The 27,100-nt window shown below is 31.2% G+C and overlaps 1 protein-coding gene across 5 annotated transcripts; it reads right to left on the reverse strand.

Annotated features, from left to right (window-relative positions):
• On the reverse strand, positions 1–27,067 carry LOC143194843 (uncharacterized). Of its 5 annotated transcripts, XM_076401576.1 has the most exons (3): positions 26,813–27,067; positions 26,266–26,552; positions 1–871 (listed from the first exon to the last, which is right to left on the reverse strand). In XM_076401576.1, exons 2-3 carry the CDS (start codon positions 26,340–26,342, stop codon positions 205–207), a joined length of 744 nt encoding a protein of 247 aa, XP_076257691.1. In that variant the 5' UTR covers positions 26,343–26,552; positions 26,813–27,067; the 3' UTR covers positions 1–204. The 5 variants fall into 5 exon arrangements, with proteins under 5 accessions (XP_076257691.1, XP_076257692.1, XP_076257696.1 ...); XM_076401577.1 differs by lacking the exons at positions 26,266–26,552; positions 26,813–27,067 and adding an exon at positions 4,806–4,961; XM_076401581.1 differs by lacking the exons at positions 26,266–26,552; positions 26,813–27,067 and adding an exon at positions 3,909–3,989.
• Positions 27,068–27,100: the final 33 nt, after the last annotated feature.

Here is a 27,100-nt window from a genome sequence, read left to right on the forward strand (position 1 = left end):
TAACAGATATAAACTATAATTTATTAAACATTCAGTATACACTCGCGCTAGTCATTCATCCATCCTTTCCTGCTTCTTAATACTGTGTACATGTATATAAGAAAAAATATGATATATAATGATAAATCACATTAATAATATTTTAACATTTAGTCAAAAAAAAACAAAAACAATAAATAAATATTCCCTTTATTACTGCCTCATCTACATTGATGTAGGTGACCAAAAATTCATCTCTCTCAGTTCCGATGGTTTCGCTTTGAACGCTTGATTCTTCAGTTTAGAGGCTTCGTCCACACTAACCGTCGATGATGCCCTTTCCAGATCTTCCCTCTTTTCTTCACCGATAAAACCCATCGACTGAGATATCTCTCTTTTGGCTAACAGTCCCGATAGAATCCATCCTTTTGACTTATCGCTTTCAACGTAGGGGCTGGTGAAGTATCTGTTCATCCTTCTTTTTGATTTAGGAGAGGCCAAAGGTGAGGCGGGTAAGGATTTGCTTCCTCGACGACGATACGGATCGAATTTTGCTAATAACTGTTCGCATTCCTCTTCGGGCTGTGGAGTATTCTGCGATACCGATTTACCGGAGATGATCTGACTGGCAACGCGCAAGATCGAGTTTCCTACTTGAGCCGTTTCGCTCTTAAAACCGTCGTCGGTGCCCTTGGGCCGGGTTTTGATGGTAGCGTTGGGACTGGTGGTGCCTGTTGATTGTGGATAAGACAACTTCACTTGTGCCGGTGTAGTCACGATTTTGACTTCTGTCACGGGTTTTTTATCGTTCTTGGCCGATGGGTAACGGTAGTAGTACATAAAACTGTCATCAATGTCCGATGGAGATATATTGCTCTGGTCCAAATCAAATCTGTAACAAAAAATAACGGAAATTAACACACCGTAAGAACCAATAACATTAACAGTACTTGATATATCAAGTGTTACAATAAACTGATTAGTTTTGAATTGTTTTTCCTTGGGAAAATTCCCGTAGCGCTCAATTGAAAACTAAATACACGTCTCCCGTTCAAACCAGATAGGAACTTATCGAAAAAAATCTTATGTCAAACAAATAATGTTTATATGAACTATTGATAAGCAATGGAGCTCATATGACTGATAAACATACAAAAAACTGCCATCAGGTTACAGAAGGCGTACCAGCGTACAATGCAACACCAACTACGACAGATAAACAACCTAATGCAATCAATATAAAGTGAAGTAATTACTGATAATAAAAATATAAATCATTTCGTAACCTATTGACAATAATATGTAAGACATAAGCAACTAAAGATACTCCAATCACTAATTGGCGTCGATTAGTGTTAGTTATTACAAATAAATAAATTCCTATTATTACCGTAACCGTTTGGACTGATTGATTTGATGCAAAAACTGTCAAATGCTAAAAAAACAGTTGCAAGAGAAATACAATCATTTTTCATTAAAATTCACCTGTCCACCTAACTCCAAAAAATGTAGCTAAAAGAGGTGTGAATTAAAATTAACGAATTGTTTCAATATTCAACTTATTCAACAGATTTAGCCTCATCTGATTTCTAGCTTTTACCATTAATAGACAACACCCCGGAAATCAGAAAATTAAAGAACACGAACTTGTATAGCCTATAAGTATTAATTGTAGCTTTGGTTAATGTGGTCTAATTTAATTTTAATTTGAGAACATGTATTTATTTATCTCGCCCTCGTTTCTGCCTGTGTATTTTGGCAAGTACAACAAAACAATGACAATAAATTAATTTGTAAATTAGTATTCTACTACCATAAACATCTATAATGAAAGATGTGATAAAAAATATATAGATAGCATGATACCGAAAAATTGGATATATTCGTATTACTAGAGGTAGACAATATTAAACAATATTTCATCAAATGTTTCGTCTAAAATTGACCGGTATAGTTTCTCAGGAAAACATATTTAGCACATTTTTGACGTTAGCGCTATATTTTTTATTATTTCTATTTAGGTAGTCGTATTTTTCAATCAATTTTGATCCAGATGCTTTATTTTAAGTTTAACTAAAAGATGAGACTTTTTTGGATTCGTACGACTGCGGTCTATAGACAACGTGAACAACGAAGGTGACGTGAAAATGGTATGCTCGATGTTATTGTATGCAGAATATAAATATCAATACAAAATTGTACCAAAGTAATGAGAAAGTCAAAAAATTTAGGACACATTTAATTGAACAGTTTAATGTATAGTCAATTAACATTTCCATTCATTTTATTCAATCAATTAATATTAAATTGTTTTCTAATTAGTTTTCCACCAAACCTTGTAGATATATTGGTCAAATTAATCCATATATCATCCTTAATATATTCTCTCTCACTAATCAGACAACGACTACTATTTGTTTACCTAAGAATTAGGAAAGCATCGAATAATCGAGTTACCTTTATCAGTTCCGTTGGAAACTCTCAAACAGTTGCTATCAACAAGTCAAGTCAAAGTTTAAACACAATTCTGGGATTCCGCGTGATCAACGAATGACCATATCAGCGTTAAGTAACATAATGGGAGCAAAGATTATAATGCAATTAAGTTAATAGTACGAAAACAAATTTTGAGAGCCAATCCACCAACCGATAAAAAATATATTCGCCCGTATTGTAATTTCGTTTTAATACGAACGAGACTGTGAAACGAAATATGATAAAGTAATATATATCATAGGGGGTCACATAAAATGATAAAAGAAATCTTTTGGCATGTTGCCTCAGAACTGTTCCAAAATAATAAATCAAAATATAAAAAGTAGGTAATTACGTCGAATACTGGGAAATTCTACGCCACTAAAAACCAATAAAGGTAATTTCTTCTTTTATTTATTTTTATTGATCAGAACAATCATGATTTTATTGATAATCATAAAAAACCTAATATGGCACAAAAAAAAACAAAACTAATATTACCCAATTTTCCCGATTTTCCACGATTATTAAGAAATTCAATGTTTATTGTCTTAGATCTCAGATGACCACAAAATATTTATAATCAGGCATCAATAAAACAAATCAGAATACTACCAATGGAAATTTTTGGCCCGATAATGGCCTGAGAGCTTGGGGAATTATTTGTAAACAAAATGTATCAACAAATAATATTAATTATATATATGCATTAAAAACATAAACATTATTTGATCTTATGATAATACGAATCATTTTTGTTGTTAACAAAAAAAAACAAGCATCTTTAGTAAACACTACTCCCACAAGATATTTAACACGCACTTACATGAAAAATGGTAAATATAATCAGGTTTCAGCATCGTCACTATTCGCTAATTTAATATATCATTGTTTGTGATCAATAAACACGAGTAAATGAACACAAACTTGATGAATAATTTTAAACAATAGCTGGATTACGGCTACTGTATTTCTTATATTAATTACAATTACTTATATTAATTACAAACATAATAAGATTATGTATCAGATAAGTGACCTTATAATAATAACAATATTTTATATATAATTCATGTAAAGTTGATATTTTTTCATACAAAACATATCTGCAAAATATCAGAGTCTTTAAAAAATGCTCTCTATCACTTGTAGAGATATTACGACAAAAGAAAAAACACTGTGTGAAATCGGTTTGATTGCTTTCAGCCATCCAATAATTGAGAAAGCTAATGAAATTCTTGAAACAACTCAGCAACGTTGATATTACTGTATAGCCAGGAATTTAACTATTCTGAAATATTTACACACAGCTGGCTACTAAAAGAAACTCGATCTATGAAGTATCCTCAAAGGAAGCAAAAAACAATACAGTTATATGCCCCAAACATTACCAAAACCAAGCAATTTGGTTGATACAAATTATCTGTCATACAAGAAATCCGGTAGAATTTTACCTCAAAAAATGAAAGACATTTTTCCTATACCTAATATATATTATGAAATCACGCCGAAATAAACTGAAATATCTTCAATAATCTAGGCTGCTTACAAGTTTACTTAAAACGCGCGAGTTTTCACTTTTGGTGATATATAAGTTAGAGCTTCGCATTTTAGATAGGACATGAACATATTTGGCTGCTTTAAACATATATGTGAAATATGTGCACTAGTTTCTATTAAAACAAATTGGCCGAAAGCCCAGCTAATAATAACATGAACGAAATTTATATCTTGGTACAGTAGGTCTTTCAAACTGAGTTTTAGTATGTTTAGCTGTCACCTGCTGGAAACATCATCAATCGAATTGTTCAAAAATTGGTTCAGTGAAGAACATATAGTTTTGGTATACGAAAGTCACAGAAACATCCGTAACATATTAGATTGATTGAATTCATAGTGACGACTACAAGATTTTTTATATATACGGTTCAAACAACACAAAAAAAGTAAAAGACTGACAAAATTCTAAATGTTTCCTTGGCACCGTTAGACTATGTTCCCAAAGGTTACATGAAAAGCAGGTATGTAGAAATCACAATTGATTGATCGATCAAACTTATTCTAATCAAACTGAAATGACGAAAACACGACAAAAATATTAAGCTACAAAGCAGTATAATTAATTACTCCAAATTTTAGACATACGTTGACAATAAACCAAATATATCTAGTTGATATTCATTGTTCGTGGAAGATGTTAGATCAATTCGATTAAAATTGAATCAAACTCTGATCTAGCAATCAAAAAGAATAAGAAATATATTAATAACAATCGAAGTATATCAAATACAAGTAAAAATAAAGTTCAAATCGTGGCAAATAAAACTACAACCAACCTAAAGAAAACATACCTGCGAGTTACAGTTGTATAACTGGGAAACCAAACCATGATGAACCAAAACAAAACTCTTCTTCACTCGGAAAAAAGCACAACAAAATAAAACGACACTGCTGAGTAAACTGATCCAAAAATCGAGCAGGCGCACCTTATATTAAGGACGCCACTATCACATCGTAACGAATCAACAACCAGCTACGTCACAGTGACATCATAAACCTCGTGCCATTGGCTGTTCGAGAAAGGCTCGGCGTTCGAGCGACGTTGCCGTGTTCCTCGATTTTCGAAATGTTCCCAGCTGTTATTACCGGAAGTTATTTTTGTATTTTTCACAGACCAGGACAATGTGATTAAGGCAGATGTAGTTTAATTTTTGTCCATCATCCGGGGGAAATCTATAAAGTATGGTAATGAAAAATAAATAAAAAATTTGTAAAAACAGTTTATAAAGAAAATAATAAATAGAAAACTAATATTAGAAGAATACCTTAGTGTTTTATTTTGGGATTTACATTTTTATTTATACACTGATGGATTGCATAACTACTGTTTTTCGATTTTAACTTAAATTCTGAATAATCTTTAAAACTACAACGGTTCATTTTAACGTACTATTAAAGTGACATTGACTAGTGTGTTAATCGTATATTTAATTACATTAATTTAGGAAGGGAAAAGATTATGCATTTTCGTCATTACGAAACCATATATTTAAAAGTTTCGCATCTAAAAAATTAACCCTGGTATGCAAGGTTCAAGTTAAACGACCCCAAAAAAAAACTCCCAACCATGTTTCGACTTTAATTGATTTTAAAATCCAGGATCCAGGTTAATCCAAGTAAAAAAAAATTGAAGACGAGGATTTGAAGGCGTTACTCGATGAAACCGTCAATAGGGATCGCTATCGACTACTATGAGAGCGGAAATACGAGACACGACAATGTTACAAATATTGCAAATCGATCAAAACAAACTTGGAACATTAAAATGGAAAGCGCTACCCCATCCACCATAATCTCCAGACCTTGCTCCTACTGATTACTACTTGTTCTGACATATGATTCATTGACTCGTCTGAGCAGCGCTTCACTTCTTATGATGATAAAAAATGAATCGATTACCTCAAAAGACACATCGTTCTTTCGATATGAAATCCATAAATTGTCTGAAAAATGAAAAAAAGTAGCCAGTAGCCATGGACAATACTTTGAATATAATACATTGTGCCGATATTTCACTTCACAAGGCTTTAAATTTAAAAAAAAACGATCCTTTAAAACCAATTTATAGACCCTTATGTAGAAATACGCACTAATTTTATCCATATTTATTTACTTTTATGTATAAAAATCACACAGTATATTATATTAGGGAGGTATTAAATAATAAAAAGTTTAAGAATTTTTTAAAAAGTGTTTGATGTCATATATATTTGCATGCCTGTTTTATATATCTGCAAAATACATGTAGACTGTCTTTAAACAACTCTGATAACAAAATCCCACAATATGCTCTTAATTTTTTAAATTATCGCTAAAATGCCATGGAAATGTTTTAAGAGAAATCAAATATTTTGTCATATTGTTCTAGCAATCTGCTTAAATATTATCTTTTGCAAAATATATATTTTAATACGCAGATTGGATTGACGCAGGGTTGTTAAAAAATAAAAAATGCAAATATTTATCATTTAGAAAAGATTTTGCATAAGCCAAAATGCAAAAAGTTCCAACATATACAAGCTTATAGTCTTCCTTTTAATATTAGGGTGAAAGAATTTGTTTTAAAAACAATTTCAAGTAAATGTAGATAACGTAATACTACAAAAAAAAAAAAACAACATATCACGGTCAACTTCAGTTATTCTATCACACAGGTATGTTAACCACTATTTTATCTAGCATAAAGATAAAAGTTTGCCCGAAAAAGACCGTAGTCTGTTATTATTATTATTTCCATTAATTCAAAATTAATTAAAAATGAACTTCTTTTTGTAGTTGTAATAACCAATTTAAGAACGTTATTCGATGAACAAAGCTTTGCATATAGCCAAGATATTTAAAAGTAAAATCTAAAACATACAAATTGATTCAATGGGTTCTATCATATTTTGCTAGCATGATAAATAAGACATATTCAGAATGGTGATGAACTCGACAAGACTACAATGGCAACAAAATTTAAACTATGTACCTCATCACTTCAGGAAGCTTTTCCTATTCTTACATAATATGCTGACAACACTGAATTATCTTAGACAACATTGGGAGAAAAAATTATTGAAAAAAATCAAACTGACTTGAACAAAGCATTTCAATATCAACGTTAATATCGAAGTAGTTCGAAAAAGCGATAGTGAAAATCCAGAAACATTTGCAATTCATGTCGTCTATAAGAATTGTGTAATTGTAAAGAAACTGTTTACGGCATAAAATTGAATTGGCACAAATACATAGCGAAAAGGGTTCGTTTAAATGGATTAAACATCAACAACTGGAGGCTAATATTTCGCACGAAACCAGCATGTCTTGATGATTTCGTTAATCGTCAAAATTGCCATATTTGATAAAACGGTGCCACAAACCTTAAAACATGTGAAGTTGTATTGTTGCTTCCCTATATGTTATAATTTAATAGAAATTCTATTTACGGGGTTGTTAAATCACACATCTACGAAATTACTACAGCTACCTTTATACAAAATAGTAATGGAATATTTCCTCAAAAGAGTACCTCGGTGACATACATAACCGTCCGTACCTTTATACTTTATAATTCAATAAAAAAACAATTTTCATAAAAAAAAACTGTATTTTAACCTATCTTGAGTGAATTATACTTTCTAACTACATCTTGTATAAATTCAAAAAATAAATTACTAACGAAATTTACTAATAAAAAAAATTGTATATCCGAAAAAAGAATACACAATTCTGTGATAGAGCTAGTGCCATAAATACATTTCAAAATAAAGAATAAGGGTAGGTCAAATAATACCACAATAAAGTTCCAGGAAAGAACCAATAGAATTCATGGAGGCTATACAATTCTACGACACCAATACATAATCTATTCGTATTTGTTTTGTCACAAATAACTGCATTTCCTTCTCTACCTGAGCCTAATTTAGGGTAAAATATACCTGAGTACACACATCTCTTTCCACTTTTCTCAAATAAGAATTCCCAATAACGATAGCGAATACATAATATTTCCATTAAAATAATATTAGAATAAAAGCACCTTCATATCAACGACCTTTGACCATTTGTATTGCAATGAACGGATTTACTTATGATAAAATCGAGTTGACTATTGAAACTACGATAAAAAGCGCCATTCAAAGGTCAGCAAATGCGCCAAGCCTACATAGTTATATAAAATATCCAACTGCATTGCATCAGAAAACAACGGTAAAATTTCATTTTCAAACCGAGTCATTGTGAACTAATTTATTCGAACCTTGAATTTTTGGGAGGAATTAGAAAATAACCTCATTGTTAAAATAGTTTACCTGTAGAAACATTAACTAAAACTAAGGTGTTCCACATTTCGATTTGGAGCACTTCTATTGTCGGCACCTGCATGAAGCAGAGGTTCGTACGTTTACGCCATTGCGATTTAACTTTATCGATGACCTTGAAAAGTTGCTTCGCAGCGTCCTCAATCCAGACGAAACTACACCTTTCAAGCCGTTTGATTGATTTGTTTGAACAGTCATACCAAAAACCGAGAAGGTATTTGACTGACACATATATTTTTTGATTAAGTAAGTTAGTAATTTAAGATTAGTAAGTTTAGAAATTCTATCAGATATCACAGTTTGTTTGCCATATATTTTTTTAATTAAGAATTTTAAACAGGATAAAATGTTAAAAACAATACACATTAGTTCAATATATTTTTGGATTAAACATCCTAGAGTTTTAACAAGGAAATACTCAAATATTTTGTGTTAGGAAACAAAAACATAGAAGTTAAAATTCCATTAAATTGATGACACTAAAGAAATATGAAAAGGGAAACTGATTGAAATTAAATTATATTTACCGCGCAGCTATATTGTTTATTTTTGTAATTGACCGTATATATTTATTTTTAGAATATTATATTTATATTTTATGATTTTAATTATATTTATTCTACCTTCTTATATTTATTTGTAGATATTTTTATATTACCTTCAAATAAAATGTAGTTTTTTAATTCAATTTTATTAGTTCAATTAACAAAACACTATTAACCCCTCATAGTCACGTACTAAGGCATCACGTGACCCATGGCAGTCCCAATATAATCTCTTCACAGGAATATATTTTATTTACAAATGCCGGTAATGGAAATTTAAAGGCAATCAAATTCCTACAATGGCGATTAAAGTGCCATCTAGTTTTTGAATACTTCCCCACCCTCCCCCAGAACTGATCCCCCGCTATTGAGAATGTCTCTCTGTTACTCCATGATTTATACAAAATTTGTTACAACGCTCTAAAATATTTGAAACTATTTTTCAAACCATGGAAATAAGAATTCTGAATAAGATAAGTCGGCCTTGGAAATAACATCAAGAAAACGTCATAAAGTCAGAAAAAAACAAAGCGTACGTGAAATAAAATTAGATTAGTGACGAACCAATTTGCGCGGATATGTCGATATACAACCACACGTGTTATTAATAGAGTTCGCTAAAATTTATTACGATAATTAAACTAAATGATATATTGATAATAAGGGTAGGAAAATTTGCTGTTATATAGCTACAGAGTATATTAGATTTTCGAATTAATTCGTAATATGGTTTTACCGAATGTGAGAATGGGAAAAGATAGGAAAAGGTTGACGAACAATATATTTTTATATTAGATTTTAAATAAACCTATGCCTAATAATATTGAATAATTATTTACAATGTGCCTATTGTAATCTATAAATGGAGTTTTCATGTTCTCCATTAAATTTAAATGTCTATTCTTATTTAGTTAAAACATAATTTTGTGAAAATTGGGGTATTCTTTATGCACAGTAATGAACTGATACATATATAATCTTATTCTGATCTTAATCTCAAAACTACACAAGTTACGTTCTACCAAAATAACAGCGTTATAGATTTATACATTTTAGAAAATGTTGAGTTCTGTGTCTGAAAATCTGCCTTTGCACGCAAATCATTTTTTTCGCACCTTTTTTCATCAAAGTCAGAAACAAAAATTCCACCGAAAATCAGTTTGCTGATAGACGGTGAGCCATTAGAACATATAAAACGCTGTTTAGACAATGCAAACATGGCAATTTCAAAATTCAAATGCTGGTAGGCTGCAAATGTTTGAAGAAGCGAAATCGCAAGAGTTATTGGGTGAAGACCAAAAGAAATATCCAAAAAATTGGAAAATGGGTGCCATATGAATTGAATGACTGAATAACACGTCTAAATGAGGCTTCGAAGGTATAAAAGGAAGCCAATTCTGCATTGAATATCAATAGGTGATGAAAAACGGATCTATTTCTAAAATCCCAAGCGAACAAATCATGGTTATCACCTGGAGAACCTGAAACCGGCTTATCAATTGCAAGGCCAAATCACTTTAGTGGTAAGACCATGTTCTGTGTATGGTGGGACTAGGTAGGTATGGTATATTGTGAACTATTGAAACCTGGAGAAATAGCTAATACTGATCTTTTGTATCGATCGAAAAATGTCCACAATATGCCCAGATGTAAAAAGGTGATTTTGCAACATGACACCGCAATCTGCAATAACAAAACCAGCCAGAGAAGTGAAGAAATCACTTGCATAGGATGTCCTTTCGCACCTACGAAAATTTCCAGACCTGGCTCCATCCGACTACCACATTTTTGCTATCAATGGCGTATATGCTTGTACAGCAGCACATAGTCTATTTAAACATCTTAAAAGAATGCTCAATGAATGGTTTAGCTCAAAAGAACAACTGCCCTTTTGAAATGGTATCCATATGTGTAGAATCAAATGGCCAATACGTCCAATAAATAAACCTTAACTATCCATTGTAAATAACGTGCTTTCTTTGGCGAAAAAAAGCAGAAAGGAAACTGGTACACCTGGTATATATTAAAACATACAGTTTAGAATAATTATGGGCATATTTGTTGAATGGAAAGCGAATTAACTCCTCCCAGATTTGGAAACGACCTCCTGAAACTAAATGGGTCTCCTGGGTGGATGACAAAACGATCATACCAAGAAAAATCATGAATTGAGATAACATAGAACGATCCGAAGTAATCTTCATTATTAGAAGAATTAACATTAGATATTGAGGGCATCAAAGACTAGATTGTCAGCAGTAGCGAGACTTGGTAAAGTATGATCGGAGTCTTGTAGCCCCTTGATAGTCATAAAAATTGTTTGAAACTCTCATTCATAACACCGTTATCATCTATTAACAAAACTTCTATATATATAACTCCTGCTTAAATAGATAATACATTTTTCAAATCAAGTCCGCTCATAAAGCGGAACCCATACAATAACAACACGAATATGTACATTTATCAAATATATTTTTAGTTAAATTTCCGCTTATTCCCAACCAAATACTCGACACTATTGATTTATCTCTCGATTAAATAAACGTCTACAAATTAATCGCGAGGATGATCAGTAGAAAAACCAGATTTTTAAATAATGATGCAATAACAACATATACGACTACGACATACAACAAAACCCAATATATATATATATATATATATATATATATATATATATATATATATATATATATATATATATATATACTTATTGGTAAACTTTATATATTTTTAAATAACTGAACAATAGAAAGTCCCACCTGTCACAGAAAAAAAATCATGGATATCTACGCGAGTTCGAATGTTGTTCACGTGATTTAATAAATTATCATATCAATAAAAACGTAATTAAACCTGTCTGATGAGATTGTATTAATACGTTTGTCTGATCCGAACGTGTTTACCTGATAAGTACAATCTTTCTACGACAAAGAAAAAGGAACCTTTAACCTGAATTTTGGGGTTAAAGGGGTTAAATCATAACTTCACTAATTACGGAAAATGTGATGTCACTAGTAATATATGCCTTTGGAGATAGACCATCAACCCCGATCCCAAAAGGCAACAGTTCTTGGAACCGTTCTTTCATATAATAGGTCCATTGGAAAGTCCCCGGCCTACCATAGTAAAACACATTTTTTTGCCAAATTAGTTTTTTTATTCACCATAATTCCCTCCAATGGTGATACACTGATTATAGCAACTCTCCAACTTTCAGATACCATCTTTGTAGTACAATTTGTCCTTTGCTTCAAAATAGGAATTAGTTTCGGCTCACCTCACCTCTTCATTCGACGAACATTTCTTCCCAGCAAGCATTCTTTTGAGATCTGACAACAGGAAATAGTCAGATCTGGAGAATACGGTGGATGAGCAACTCAAAGCCCTATTAATGGATTTTTGCCATCGTTTTCACTGACTTGTGACATGGTGCATTGTCTTGGTGAAGCAGCACTTTCTTTTTCTTCAAACGCGGCCGTTTTTTTTGGCGATTTCGTCTTTCAAACGGTCCAATAACGCTATGTAATAGTCGCTGTTGATGGTCCTTCCTTTTTCAAGGTAGTCAATGAAAATTATTCCACGCGCATTCTACAATACAGACGCCATAACCTTGCCAGCTGATTGATGCATTTTCCCACGCTTCGGAGCGGATTCATCGTGTGCAGTCGACTCGGATGACTGTCGATTGGACTCCGGAGTGAAATGATGGAGCCATGTTCTATCCGTTGTCACATACCGACAAAAATTCGGGTTTATTACGCTTGATCATCTTCAAACACTGCTCCGAATCAAGTCGTCGTTGTTTTTGGTCAAAAATGAGCTTTCTCATAGCCAAATATTCGTGAATGATATGATGTATAGTGTAACTTATGGTGATGCTACTCCATCATATATTAATTGTCGGTTTTGGTTTCAACGATTTAAAACTAGTGATTGTGACGTCAATGACAAAGAAGAGCTTGGAATCCCAAAACAGTTTGAGACTTATTGAACAAAAATCCATCACAAACTATCAAATAATTTTCAGACGACTTAAAAAATAATAGCGAGTAACAAACTCAAAGTCAGCATTCTTGCATGAAAAGACTAGGCCACATGTTACCAGGGAGAGATACTGTTGCAGCTTGTATGGGAAGTTCTGCCTGATCCGGCGTACTCACCAGACATAGCCATTTCAGATTTCCACTTGTTCAAATCGATGCAGCATAATTTGGCTAGCATACGATTTCAAAATGTTGAAGAAGTGCGAAAATGGATCATCATGGAACATTGTTCTTTCGATCTTATATATTTATCAAAATATTTATATTAATATATATTTACTTACCCATTACACCAATTTTTCTCAATAAATACCTTTTAATATGAACAAATAATGATGAAAAATATTATCATACATACTTTTCTTGTTAAAGTTTCAAAGCTAAATAAGCGTCATTTGTGGGAACTTTTTATCTATTTCTTTAATTTGTAGAAATATCCACATGATCTGCATCGATTGTAGTATGACTGAGTTTAATTAAAAAATGTTGTAGCTGGTATAAAAAGTTTTTAAAACGGTGATTTTGATGTCAGGCACTCAGAGAATGTACCGTAAACTCGTAAATATACAAAGACTGAGAATAAAACTCTTAAATAAATGTAACAATGACGGTAGGTTGTTATACCTTGCAATTGGTACTTCGAACAGTAAAAGTACAATCGAACACTGGAAGAAAAATTTTCAAAAAAAAAGTAAAACTGCGATCAAGAGTACCTAAATATTGCTCCTGCGACATCTGTCTAACAACATCTAAAAAAATGAAATATCCCTTTGGTGTGATACCGTAAGTGGTAAAATTAGTTATTAAATTATTAATTATTTAATTAAATTATTATTATTTAAATTAGTTATTAAGACTAATACTGCATTAGATTAATCAGAGGCCAATAATAGCAAGAATAATAAATTGAAATTAATAATATTTTCTAGTCAGAATTATTTTCACATATTTATTATCACATCACACTTTTTCCAAGCCAATGTGTTAAAAATATAAACTAAAAATAGATAATAATATGCTCATACAAACATAAACAAAGTATTACGTGATTGAATATTATTTTTAAAAAGCTTGCACCACACCATTACGCTTAAAATATGAAGAAATTGTTAGTAATACGAAATGTTTTTTCGAAATATGAAAATAAGATAATATATGTATGATTCTAATATATTTTTCGATATGGTTATAGAATATGCTTTCAGAAAATGAACACAAGCATAAACAAAAACCTATATAGTAAAAACTGTTAATTCAATGACCTATTCACAAAATAATTGCCTAAAAGTCTCAAAAAAAAATAACTTAAACTATTCTAGACCCCAATTCAAAGCACTAGTAATGAGACTCTAATACTTGCCAAAATCATGATGTGCAGCCTTTGCCAACAGAATTACCAAATTCAACAATGTATAGCAGTCAGTTACGATGATGTATTAAAACGCGTGTATCTTTTTGTGTGGGTCTATAAAGGTTGAAAATACTAAAAGGTTAAACTGTTGCATATCTATTACCAATATGATAATACAGATAACATGATAACGATTAAAATTTAAATTAGTACTACCGAACGAATGCTCTAGCATTTATGGCTGTCTAGACTAGCATTTATTCATCAATAGTGGAACTGAACATTCGACGCTATTTTAATATTTCATTTAATAAGGATATAACCAAAAGTTCACCATTAAATCAAACTTAATTTGCAAATGATTAAAACAAAAGATTAAGAAAAGCACATCAACCTTTGTACATAATCGGTGCCGATAATAACAAAAAAAAAACCTTCGCTATAAACGATCTCAATTATTGTTTGACAATATTTAACTCCCTCTAACTTCTACTTCCTGACACTTCTAAACACTCTTTCATCTAAAGCGATTTTCATCAACCGAAGAGGTATATTTTATTAAACAATCTTATATAGCCAAAATAATGACATTATATTCATATTGTCATCCGGCATGTCATATTGTTTTGTGATTTTGTAATTTATAACAAAAATTGATTTTGATAAAAGATTGATAATAAACAATACATTATTTTATTTATATATATGTTATGGCCTCATTAGCCTCTTACTATTATTAGGACCGAGTACAATTTTAGTTACAATTCATAGGAATAATAATAAAGGAGTATAAACAAAATATAACAATTAATAACAGAACGCAAAATGTATAACCAAATGGAATAATAACGTATAAACAAATAATAATAAATAGAATATATAAATAAATAAAAATAAAATTATGTAAACAGGCAATGCATTTAACATGATTTTTTGGCAAAATTAGTTTTTTTTATTCAACGTAATACCCTTCAAGGGTGATACACTGATTATAGCGACTCTCCAACTTTTCGATGCCATTTTTGTAGTATGATTTGTCCTTTGCTTCAAAAAAGCGTCTCAGTTTCAGCGATCACCTCTTCATTCAACGAAAATGTCTTCCCAGCGATCATTCTTTTGAAATCTGAGAACAGGAAATAGTTGCTGGGGCCCAGATCTGGAGAATACGGTGGATGAGAAAGCAATTCAAAGCCCAATTAATGAATTTTTGCCATTGTTTTCACTGACTTGTGATAAGGTGCATTGTTTTGGCGAAGCAGCACTTTCTTTTTCTTCAAATGCGGCCGTTTTCGGCGATTTTGTCCTTCAAAGTGTCCAGTAATGATATGTAATAGTGGCTGTTGATGGTCCTTCCTTTTTCAAAGCAATGAATGAAAATTACGCTATAGACGCTATAACCTTGCCAAGCGACTGTTGCGTTTTCCCGCTTCGGAGCGGGTTAATCGTGTGTAGTCCACTCGGATGACTGTCGATTGAACTTCGGAGTGAAATGATGTTTGGCCATGTTTCATCCACTGTCACATATCGACACAAAAACTCGGGTTTATTACGCTTGATCATTTTCAAACAGTGCTCCGAATCATCAACTCGTCGTTGTTTTTGGTCAAAAGTGAGCTCTCGCGGCACCCACTTTGCATAGAGCTTTCTCATACCCAAATATTCGTGAATGATATGATGTACACGTTCAGTTTATATCTTTAGAGTGTCTGCTATTTTATTCAATTTCAATTTACGGTCATTCAAAATCATTTTGTGGATTTTTTAAATGTTTTCGTCGGTAACAACCACTTTTGGGCGTCTACTGCGTTCACCGTCTTCGGTGCTCATTTCACCACGTCTAAACTTAACTGCGGCGAACTGAGACTCTCCAGAGAACTCATGGAGTCCGTGACAATCACTACTTATCTACTATCTGGCTCATTTTGAATGGACAATAAATCTTTATATATTGCTAATAGTTCAGCTGTGAAAATACTAGAGAATGAAGATGAATAACTAATACATTAAATTCAACAACTATTCGCCATACTTTGCGCCCTGTATTTTCTTTTTAACACTAATAATATACGAAAATTATAATTGAATCGAAGTAAAACTTAAAAAGCGTGGATAAAGACAATCACGAAATGTAAATATAAATGTGTTAATCATTTACTTAAAATTAAAATACAAAATAGGAATTATTATAGTAAACGGCCAATAGTTTTTCCAATATCCAATGTAAAAAGAAAAATAATTTAAACGAGGTCATCACTAGGCCAACATGGCAACACGACAATTAGAAGTAGAGATGAGCTTAGCACCGACTTTTATATCACCAGTATACCAGTGACGATCGCTTATTTTTATAGCAACCCAAATCATCACTTTCTTTGGTACTTGGTACCAACTTCTGTATCGCAGCTTGTGCATTCTTTCAAAAGAGTATTAATTAATTATTAATTACGATACTACGGTTTTCATTAATATATAAATAAAATAGGACATGTATTTCCTTTACAACATTAGTTTCTCGTTCTAGTTCTTATATATCCTTATATCTTCATATCTTATATATAAAATATCTTTTTAGATCATTACAATTTAACAAAAGTATTTTTCAACACATTTCAAAAGATTCAACAATTGACCAGTTGCATAGAATCACAGGCATTATTTAAAAGCCTACAAAGAGAAAAAAGTTTTAATTCAGTCATGGGGATGTTCTACGAGAAGTAGCATCAACATAATACAAGTATTTCAGAATAAAATTCTGAGAAGAACAGTGGATGCACGCAAATACGCAACAAGACATTAGGAAAGACTCCACTCTCATGTAAAACCGAAGTGCTGCAGCTCTTAGACAATATTGAACTTGGACGCAGAAAAATGCTACTAAGATTTATTTTATTAAAAACCAAATGGTAAGGCTAATTGGTCATTGTAGACTCATTTTAGAGTTTTGTAGTAATTGTAGATAGAAATTTTAATTTAGTCTCCAGAAACGATAGTTATGACTTATATAATAACGAAACACTTATAACTAGCAGAACTTAATATTATATATCTCTATAATATTATATTTACACATCTCTAGTAAAATTACATTAAAATAAATGAAATAAATGCGAAAACTGAAACCGTATAATCCAAAATTTGCACAAATCACGGCAATTTTATTTTTAGGTTTTTTCTATGTTTACCGAACGAATTATTTTTCGAACGTTAGTGGAAATGTATGCAAATATTTGCAAGCTTCGTTGGAGACATCAATATTTATATAATAATTTAGTTGAAATCATTTAGTACAGTGTCACTAATATAATTTCGCTCAAATTATTAAAATATAAACAATTATCTGTACTGACATGAAATCATAACAAAAGTTTATAAAACATACAGAATACGAATCGGTTCATTGCTCTAACATAATGGTAATGGGTATATGATGACTCGAAACTAATCTGACGGCTTGGTTTTTGTTTTTTTGACTTGACATTGACTTCCCATTTCAGAGCTCTGGAAAACACTGTTCCATCGCCTACCTCAGAAAATATTTTAATCGATATTCGCTACCACTTGTCGAATATGTCAAAAGGTAACTTTAACAATAACAACTTTGTCTTGCTTTTATGTCTAGTCGTCTCACTCAAACTGCAAGATTATTATCATAATTATACGCCTGGCTACGAAGACTGTCGATTCGAAGGAACGAGGCGGTGTCTTTATGTTAAGACTGAATGGTGTGATGAGTGAAACGTCTACAGATAGGATAGTATTGTCTTATTTCCCCTCAATATTGTTTTATGGTGATGTCGAACAGTCGCAACTTCTTTTCGTAAAATAAAATAGTCTTTAAAGTAAAATAGAAGTTTTGTCATTTTAAACGCTTCACAGTTCATAACTGAAGCAGTCGATAGAATTCCGGGGAGATTATAGACTGCTCTCTTTTGAATTCATTGAATTAACTGCAATCGAAATAATGATAATACTGTAATCATAATTATTATGTTTAATAAATAATGCATCAATATTTAACATAATCGACAGAAACGGTATTAGATATGACCACTAATGATGTATGGCGGCTATATGTATATTAATTAATATTAATAACGAGAAAATAAATAAAGGAGAACAAAATAATATATAATCTAAAATATTTTTAATAAAAATTTAAAAAGAAACAACATCCAATATTACCAGCAATACTATTAGTAATTATATAACGCTAAATATGTCAAATTTTCGCATCCAAACAAAAGACTGTTTTTAATTAAATGCATAGTACCAATAGGATGCATTTACTATTATTCTAATTAACACAAATACTAATCAACATGTTCATTAGAAAACAATAATAAAAACTACGATATCTTATTTCTTGGAATATAGCTGTGTAATTTTTGTTTACATACAATTATAAATAAATCAGTAGACCCACAAATTGAGACGTTTTATAGAGGCAAGACAATATCTCGTGCCCCAGACTCTAACAAAATTGAATTATTATACTGTCAGTAGGTCTTTGAGATATGTTCTATTTTATTCAGCGATTTTGCCACGTCGATAATATAACAAAATTTTTGTCAAATGTTTAAAAAAAAGTGTACATTCCATAATGGTATTTCGGATAAAAAAATAAATATTAAAAGTACTAACAAGGTGTGCTATATATTTTTGAGTAAAACAAGTGAACAGAATATTAAGAGGGTAAGACTCAAATTTTGCTTTCGGTATAAGAAAACAAAAAGACAGAACTCTGATAGATCCTATTAAAGTGATGGCATTAAACAAATATGAAAAAGGAAAAAGAGCGAAAAGATAATTTTGATTTGCAATGCACCAAAATGTTTTTCTTATGGTTATATATATATATATATATATATATATATATATATATATATATATATATATATATATATATATATATATAATATTTATATTTTATAGATATATCTATTTTTATATTATATTTTTTATTTTCATTCACTTGTCGAATATGTCAAAAGATAACTTTAACAATAACAACTTTGTCTTGCCTCCAGGTATAGTCGTCGTCTCACTCAAACTGCAAGATTATTATCATAATTATATGCCTGGCTACGAAGACTGTAGATTCGAAGGAACAAGGCGGTGTCTTATGTTAAGACTGAATGGTGTGATGAGTGAAACGTCTACGGATCGGAAGTATTGTATATTAAGTATTATATAAATATTCTTTTCGTAAAATAAAATAGTTTTTAAAGTAAAATAGATTTTTTATCATTTTAAACGCTTCACAGTTTATAACTGAAGCAGTCGGTAGGATTCCGCGGAGATTATCGGCTGCTCTCTTTTGAATTCAATGAATTAACCGGAATCGAAAGAATGATTATACGGTAATCATAATTATTATGTTTAATAAATGTAATTAAATGCATACTACCAATAGAATGCATTTACTATTATTCTAATTAACACAAATAATAATCAACATGTTCATTAGAAAACAATAATAAAAACTACATCTTATTTCTTGGAATATAGCTGTGTGATTTTTGTTTACATACAATTATAAATAAATCAGTAGACCCACAAATTGAGACGTTTTATAGAGGCAAGACAACATCTCGTGCCCTAGACTCTAACAAAATTGAATTATTATACTGTCAGTAGGTCTTTGAGATATGTTCTATTTTATTCAGCGATTTTGCCACGTCGATAATATAACAAAATTTTTGTCAAATGTTTAAAAAAAAGTGTACATTCCATAATGGTATTTCGGATAAAAAAATAAATATTAAAAGTACTAACAAGGTGTGCTATATACTTTTGAGTAAAACGAGTGAACAGAATATTAAGAGGGTAAGACTCAAATTTTGCTTTCGGTATAAGAAAACAAAAAGACAGAACTCTGATAGATCCTATTAAAGTTATGGCACTAAACAAATATGAAAAAGGAAAAAGAGCGAAAAGATAATTTTGATTTGCAATTCACCAAAATGTTTTTCTTATGGTTATATATATATATATATATAATATTTATATTTTATAGATATATCTATTTTTATATTATATTTTTTAATTTTCATTCACTTGTCGAATATATCAAAAGATAACTTTAACAATAACAACTTTGTCTTGCCTCCAGGTATAGTCGTCGTCTCACTCAAACTGCAAGATTATTATCATAATTATATGCCTGGCTACAAAGACTGTAGATTCGAAGGAACAAGGCGATGTCTTTATGTTATGACTGAATGGTGTGATGAGTGAAACGTCTACAGATCGGAAGTATTGTATATTAAGTATTATATAAATATTCTTTTCGCAAAATGAAATAGTTTTTAAAGTAAAATAGAAGTTTTTGTTATTTTAAACGCTTCACAGTTTATAACTGAAACAGTCGGTAGGATTCCGCGGAGATTATCGGCTGCTCTCTTTTGAATTCATTGAATTAACTTGAATCGAAAGAATGATTATACGGTAATCATAATTATTATGTTTAATAAATTTATAAATGCATACTACCAATAGAATGCATTTACTATTATTCTAATTAACACAAATAATAATCAACATGTTCATTAGAAAACAATAATAAAAACTACGACATCTTATTTCTTGGAATATGGCTGTCAAATGTTAAATATTTGCTGATTATATTAAATAAAACTCATCTTCGTGTTGGTCTGAACAATATTTGCGCTTTATTGGCAAAGTCAATATATAGATAACCAATTAGCTGGTACCTGAAAGTGGTACTGTGGGGTACTTAACGCCTTATTAAAATATGTTTTCAAAAAAGGTTGGTATTAATACTTAAAATATTTAAATTTTCAAGTCTGTTCATACGTTTTAGTAGGTAGCTAATTAATTATTCAATTCGGGTATTAAGAGTGAAAATTAGTTACGCTTTATAAAAGAAATCGCAAGGTGCATAAAGAAATTCTTAAAAAGGTTTAGTTCAGTTTTGTTTTATATCGCCGATTAAAAAGTCGCGACTTCTTTCCATGAAATAAAATAGTTTTGTAAATAATAGTTTCGTTTGTTTTAAACCCTTCTCATTTCATAACAGGTGCAATCGGTAGGATTCCGGGGAGATTATAAGGCTGTTTTCTTTTAAATCTATTTAATTAACTAGAATCAAATTAATTATGATGATGATACGTTAACGTTGGATTGACAATTGTTCAGTAGTTACTCGAACCATTCCTTGATGTAGTTAAGTGAAGCTTGGACGGAAAGCATCGCAGCTAAAGCTCTAAGATGACAACGGAGTGAAGGTACTCAAAGACCTCTAGCCAGAAACATAACAAGCTATGAAAAGCAGCCTGAGTCCTCGAATTCTCGGTACAAGCATCACAATTCAGGATATAAGCCCACCAGGACGGCCCTCTTGACGTGGCCCTGGGATCGCCTGTTGTAAACATGGTAACTGGGATTTGGACACAGCTTATTACGCTTGAAAAAATACCTAACAATTGTGTCACTAAACTCTGAATATCTTATACCGTTAACAGTTAAAGCAAAAGTAACAGAAAAAGTTTCTTTTTATGATTTATATGGAGTAATACTCAACTACTTTTATTATTTATTTGCAGAATCCAGAAGGTAACTCTACGTAAAGATATTCATCTTGTATGAAATGTCAATGATGCAACAAGAACCTGACGTGTTAAAACAAATATTTTTTATTAGTTATAATAAGAATCAATATTTTCGATCGATATATTTCTTGCAACGTAATTACATTTATGTATATTCATGAAAATTGTTTAATTTTAAGTTTACGAAAATTATAATGTTTTTTATTTTATATAGTTTAGCGGTCTAATCTATTAGACCATTTAACTGTTTTTGTAATATTTGTGATTTGTGAAAAGGGTTACGACTTGAAACGGTAGAAAATATGGCATGGTATTAAATGTCTGGGGAAGCTAGGCCAAGATAAAAAAAAAGGCACCGAGAAAAAAGAAAACAGGTGTCTCACAAAAAAGGATCTCGAATTCTCAGCACAAGCACCACAATTGGAGTCCACCAAGACGGCTTGAAGTTACTGTGAACATATTCACTGGAATTTGGACAGCACTTGTAATCGAAGGTATACCGCCCTCAATAGCCGATTATAATCACCAACCGAGTTTCACTTTCAGCGAAATAAAGTAGTGTTTGAAGTAAAATAAACAACAATTTATTCAGAATCAGAATTTCCATCGCTGAAACCAAATAAAATCATGTTAGAGGTCACTAGGCAACTCAAGCGAAGGAAAAATCACAAGAATATGGTGAATTTTAACTAATTACATAAATGAACTAGTATAAAAAAATTTAAATTAGTGTCGACACCTAATCAAATCTAGAAATTAAAGTAAAAGTTTAGTTTAAAAGCAATAAACTGATTTATTTTTTAATTGCGATAGTTCTACTCTAGTTCTGTAGAAAAAAACTGAATTAAAATGAAACAATTAAAAACATAATTAAAATGAAATTAAGGTTCTTCGCGATAGTAGCTATTACAAGGCTACAACATTCCATTCATTAAAGATTACAAGGTTTTGTAGAACTAAAATAAACCTCTACGTACTCTCAACACTGTTACAAGGATACAACGGCTGAAAAATTATCGGTCTGACCACTATTGCCCCCCATAAATAATTAGAAATTAAATCAGAATACCATTTATAAGAGAGAAAGAAATAAATGCTTAATAATTAACGTGAAAACTCCGTTAGAAGAAAAAAACATAAATAGTATGTTGAGTTTATCGATCGGTCCACCATTTTTACCATCTTTCTGGGAATATTTGAACCTCAACTCGAAAAAAAAACCAATAACAGGTCAATTGAAAATTCCCCGGCCTGACATATATATGGCGCCTCGTCCATGTTTTTTAGTTAGACCTATCACTCAAAAGATGCGTGTATAAATTGAACAGCTGTCGGATCGTTAGTTTGTGAATTATAGCATTTTGAGTGAAGCAACTTTTATTATTGTGAAAAAAATGGATAAAAAGGAATTTCGCGTCTTGATAAAATATTGCTTTTTGAAGGGAAGGAATACAGTTGAAGCAAAAACTTTTAGTTTAGACGTGGTGAAATGAGCACCGAAGACTGTCAACGCATTGGACGCCCAAATGAGGTTATTACCGACGAAAACATTTAAAAAACCCACAAAATGATTTTGAATAACCGTAAATTGAAATTGAATGAAATAGTAGACACTCTAAAGATATCAACTTCACGTGTACATAATATCATTTACGAATATTTGGGTATGAGAAAGCTCTGTGCAAAGTGGGTGCCGCGTGAGCTCACTTTTGACCAAAAACAACGACGAGTTGATGATTCGGAACAGTGTTTGAAGATCATCAAGCGTAATAAACCCGAGTTTTTGCGTCGATATGTGACAATAGATGAAACATGGCTCCATCATTTCAGTCATCCGAGTGGACTGCACACGATGAACCGCTCCAAAGCGTGGGAAAACGCAACAGTCGGCTGGCAAGGTTATGGCGTCTGTATTTTGGGATGCGCATAGAATAATTTTCATTGATTACCTTGAGAAAGGAAGGTTCATCAACAGCTACTATTACATAGCGTTATTGGACCGTTTGAAGGACGAAATCGCCGAAAAACGGCCGCATTAGAAGAAAAAGAAAGTGCTTCGTCACCAAGACAATGCACCGTGTCAAAAATCCATGAATTGGGCTTCGAATTGCTTCCTCATCCACCGTATTCTCCAGATCTGGCTCCCAGCGACTATTTCCTGTTCTCAGATCTCAAAAGAATGCTCGCTGGGAAGAGTGTTTCGTCGAATGAAGAGATGATCGACGAAACTGAGGCCTATTTTGAAGCAAAGGACAAATCGTACTACAAAAATGGTATCAAAAAGTTGGAGGATCGCTATAATAAGTGTATCACCCTTGAAGGGAATTATGTTGAAAAAAAATATGTTTTAGCATGGTTGACCGGGAACTTTTCAATTGATTTGTTACATCAAAAATAGTATTATATAATTATATATATATATATATATATATATATATACAATATAATTAATTGAATTTTATTTAATAAATTTATTTCAGAAAAAAATTGTTTTTTATTTAAATTTCATTGGTCAATTAAACATGACGTCAAGGCTGTCACGTGCCAAACGTTACTAATGAGCCAATCAAATGTCTTCACAGTAAATTATTTTTCTTACAGGTGCCTATAATGGATATTTAAATTGGCCTATCAAATTACTTGAATGGCCCGTTATGGCGCCCTCTGGATGTTGGGCAAAGCAAAACTTTGCACCAGAGTCCCAGAGATTGGGTTGCATCTCTATTACTCTAAGGAATCTAAGTCCTAATAAGCATTTTTTAAAATATAAATCAACTACGCATACACCTGATCAATTTAAAACTAATAATACGAAAATGCGATTTTAAATAACACATTTTCTAAAAACGAAACACTTTTTATGTTCTAAATATCCGGGGCATTGGCGACAATCCAAACTCGAGAACGGAAAGGTCAGTCGCCACATGATTGCTCGTCATCGTCATTTATTATCGGCTTTCTTTATTAAAGCACGGGTTCGGCAAAGGCATGCATTCTTTCCGCGTATCCAATAAATAAACAGCAAAAAATGGGTAGTATAAAGTTCAAGATAGTTCATCAGCTGATGAAACCAGGCAGACAGACCTTCACATTTAACCGACTGTTAAAGCCGTAGAGTCTATTAAAACAAGTCAATTAGATAAAGTGGTCGAGACATTTTTTCGGATCATTCAACAGAGATACGACTTCAATCCGGTTCGAGCTGGTTGCGTACAGAACGACGATGCGAAATCACCTCAGGCAAGGTGGCAGGGTCAGGGCGATTGCGAATATTTAAAAAAACCACCAAAACGATGCATGTTTGTGACGATTACCTAACTACCTCACCTCTGAACCTGATTGACAAAGCCGGGCGTTTGTTTCGGCAAACGACAGTAAACACAACCTCGTGTATGTAAACATAGCTATCTACAATTCTCCGAATCGACTCAGAAAAAAACAAAAACATCTGTCAGTATCGTATTTGGATTCTCGCCCTCTCAAAATTAATTATGGCAATGATATTCTTATCACAATTTGATGTTATTCAAACATGCATTTAAAAATTGCACTAATTAACAGAACGGACAATAGCGATGACGTTTATACTCATAACTTTCAAATTCCTATATAGTTTATGAAACAGAATAAAAATAAAGAGAAATATAAAAATACAAGTATTGATCAAATATAGGCATACATCAAAGTATTAAGATGATCAATAATTGGTGATTTATTTTGTTAAAATAAAAATAAATCAGAATTAATAACCTAACTAGCAATATTTCACATAAAATCAACAAATTATCAAATATATATCACTCAATTGGAACAATACTCCCAATAAAAATATGTTTGATTAATGCTGGCAAATTTAACGCGTGTTCAGACGTCAGGCTCATTAAATGACTCCATAAAAAATATATCTTTTGACAGAATTTCATCGCTGAATCCGGTTAAAACCAGAATTGAATTATAAATGTTATCTTAAATGACAGGCATGTAATTATAGTTAATTTAACCTTCAAATAAACCTAATATATACTTTTAATTGGCTAAAAAATTGGTTAAATATACAGTTTTTGAAAAATAAAAATAGCTTCATTATTACTACATATATGTTAAGACATTACACTGATAGTATTTTATTTGGAATAATACATGCAATAATAAGACAATATTAACCACATAAAGTATAAAAATATGAATTAGCCACAAATAAGTAAGTAACTTAATTATAGTCTTAGAAATAATAGCCCTATTTGATAATACTATAATAAATCAACATAGACTATTTGACATCAACATAAACAAAACTGTTCATATACAACAATAGTTTAACAGTTAGAGATTTTAAATAAATATGCAAATTTGAAAATATAAGCAGTTCGATGGATATAAATTGTAAGTATATAAAATTCAATGTCTAATTAATTTTAAAAATACTCCACTCACCTGTCTGACATTTTATTCTTCATCCATTTTGGTAATGACATTCCAGCAGACAATGATCGGTCCTCTTGGGTGGCCATTGTTTTTAACAAGCAGCAGCAAAATTAAAATTAGCTAAACTAAATTTAGATATTTTTCTTTCCGTTAAGAATAGTTTACTTATATATTATTGCTATTACTTAAAGTTATTTAAATTGTTTTGTTAAAATATCAGTAAAATTGTATTAAACATTTACTAACTAGTAATTATTGCTAGATTTTCAGGAGTATGCTTTAGCCATGGTTGAAATCTGAAATATAAATAGATTATATCAATGCATTGAATTTGGCAACTATAAATTTAATACGTAATTACAGTATAAAAAATAATGTAACTAATTGTGACGTTAGTTAAATGCTTTGATATTTAATAAGAATCACAACATTGGTTAATTACAAAACATTTTAGGATCTTTAAGATTTTTAAGATGTTATTAAAACTACTGCTTCAAACAATGAATACTCTCGATAATTCGGTTTCATGATGAATATTAAAATAACTGATTCGTACCTTTAATATCCTGTTAAATAGAGAAAATTTGATCAAAACCGTACCCATCTTAACCATATGATAATATAACGAAAACTGAGACAAGATGGCGATCTATAAGGTTGGCAATAGTTTTTTATTCCATATTTTAATGTGCAAGCATTATATTAATTAAATTAAATGCTAAGTATTATATACCCTATATTAAATTAATTATAATACGTTGTAACATATTTGTCATTGCACATCTTTGTTATTTACGATAATGAAGTACTGATACGCTTTTAGTTTTAAACGCTCTTTAATAGA

This window comes from Rhynchophorus ferrugineus, unplaced genomic scaffold, assembly GCF_030347505.1.
Source record: "Rhynchophorus ferrugineus isolate W39M unplaced genomic scaffold, kcgeb_rfMv2 rfM4, whole genome shotgun sequence".
Lineage (NCBI taxonomy): Eukaryota > Metazoa > Arthropoda > Insecta > Coleoptera > Curculionidae > Rhynchophorus > Rhynchophorus ferrugineus.

Excerpts from the sequence above, each read along its gene's own strand:
- LOC143194843 (XM_076401576.1), bottom strand. The coding sequence starts at position 26,342 with ATGGCCACCCAAGAGGACCGATCATTGTCTGCTGGAATGTCATTACCA. Across the intron at positions 872-26,265 it reads AAGAATAAAATGTCAGACAG|ATTTGATTTGGACCAGAGCA; the intron begins GTGAGTGGAGTA and ends TTTTTGTTACAG.